Source organism: Augochlora pura, unplaced genomic scaffold (assembly GCF_028453695.1).
Source record: "Augochlora pura isolate Apur16 unplaced genomic scaffold, APUR_v2.2.1 APUR_unplaced_5886, whole genome shotgun sequence".
Lineage (NCBI taxonomy): Eukaryota > Metazoa > Arthropoda > Insecta > Hymenoptera > Halictidae > Augochlora > Augochlora pura.
In genome coordinates, this window is record NW_027586398.1 from 1 (window position 1) to 1468 (window position 1468).

The 1468-nt window shown below is 42.4% G+C and overlaps 1 protein-coding gene across 1 annotated transcript; it reads right to left on the bottom strand.

Moving 5' to 3' along the window:
- Positions 1 to 143: 143 nt before the first annotated feature.
- LOC144477986 (uncharacterized) lies at positions 144 to 1462 on the bottom strand (the record flags this gene model as incomplete). Its single annotated transcript, XM_078195713.1, has 2 exons — positions 144 to 551; positions 852 to 1462. Coding segments are annotated over 2 exons (759 nt in total), but the record flags the coding sequence as incomplete, so codon positions are not given.
- Between the last annotated feature and the right edge of the window lie 6 nt (positions 1463 to 1468).

The following is a 1468-nucleotide window of genomic DNA, read 5'->3' on the forward strand; positions in this document are numbered from 1 at the left end:
GTCACACATGATTATATAGTAATAAGTCAGATAGGATTATATATTAGGCTGGAAACTATGAAACGGGCGTCGAAACTGAACACAGACTAGACAAAAACACCCGTTTCATAGTTTCCAACCAACCAAAAATAGAATTAGGTTGGAAACTATGAAACGGGCGTCGCAGCCAATCCGAGACTAGACAAAAACGCCCGTTTCATAGTTTCCAACCAACCAAAAATAAAATTAGGTTGGAAACTATGAAACGGGCGTCGCAGCCAATCGCAGACTAGACAGAAACGCCCGTTTCATAGTTTCCAACCTAATAATAATAAGTCACTCATAATTCTATACTAATAAATCACATATAATAAAAAAGATCATGTTATCCAGACGAACAAACCACATAAAATTAGTATGGCATTCATCGCATTAAATTATGTCTATTTGTATTTTTATATATTACACGTACCGTTAGAATGTAGTATTCGATCATACAGAGGTTTATCGTGCATCCCAGTAATTCAACGAGACATATCATATGCATGATTTTCTCTATATACCACACGAAACTGAAATTAAATGTTCATTCATGAATGAAACGCTATTGTTTAAATAGAAACATGGCGCAATAATTGAACACATTTCATTCAGAAAATAATTGCTAATGCATATGGCATTAGAACTCTTTCTAGTCTAGAACTCAAGTCAAATTCAGTCAAATTCAATTTGTTTAAATATATTACAATAAAAATGAATTCTCAATATTAATCAGAAATTAATGTCAAGGTATTTGGATAACGCGGTGATGAATATGTTAGTTAAAGGACATTTAAAAACCACTTATCCAAAGAAAGAGCATAACATAATACTTCAGTGCTCGTAAATGGAGTTTGACGATAGACGTCAGCCTCTTCTGGGCGAACGCCTGGTCCCCAGATGACTCCACAAGACTATCCAGCTGCGACATGACGACGTTCAGTTGACCGCAGGCGTGCATCGCGAAAACGCTGGCCAGACCGCAGGCGCCCACCGTCACCGAATTGGCAATGAGAGCGGAGAGTATCTGCATACAGTAGACGATTTGGTTGAGCGGGCTGCGGCTGACGTCCAGCAAGTGCGAGTAAACCGGGCAAGGTAGACGGAACATCGAGTCGCTCCCGTTCGCGAGACGGGATTCCGACTTCTGGAGTCCCGTGACCACGCTGTCAGAAAAGATGCCGAGGTTCATGCAAACGGCGGCAATGATAGCGATCGAGCGGCCAACTTTCGCGTTCTTCAGCATCAGCTCGCGGTCGCTGGGTCGTTTGATCGTCTTCCAGTCGGCCTCCACGTGGCGTATACACCGGCCGATCTCGTTGGTTTTGAAAGACAGGCTGCAGTAATTTAGCTCACCCATCAGCCAGTGGCTCATCGGTCCTATCGCCTGGATTCTAGCATAAAGGCTGATGTCCTCGAATAAAATGTACAGTATCGTTGGCGCGAACGT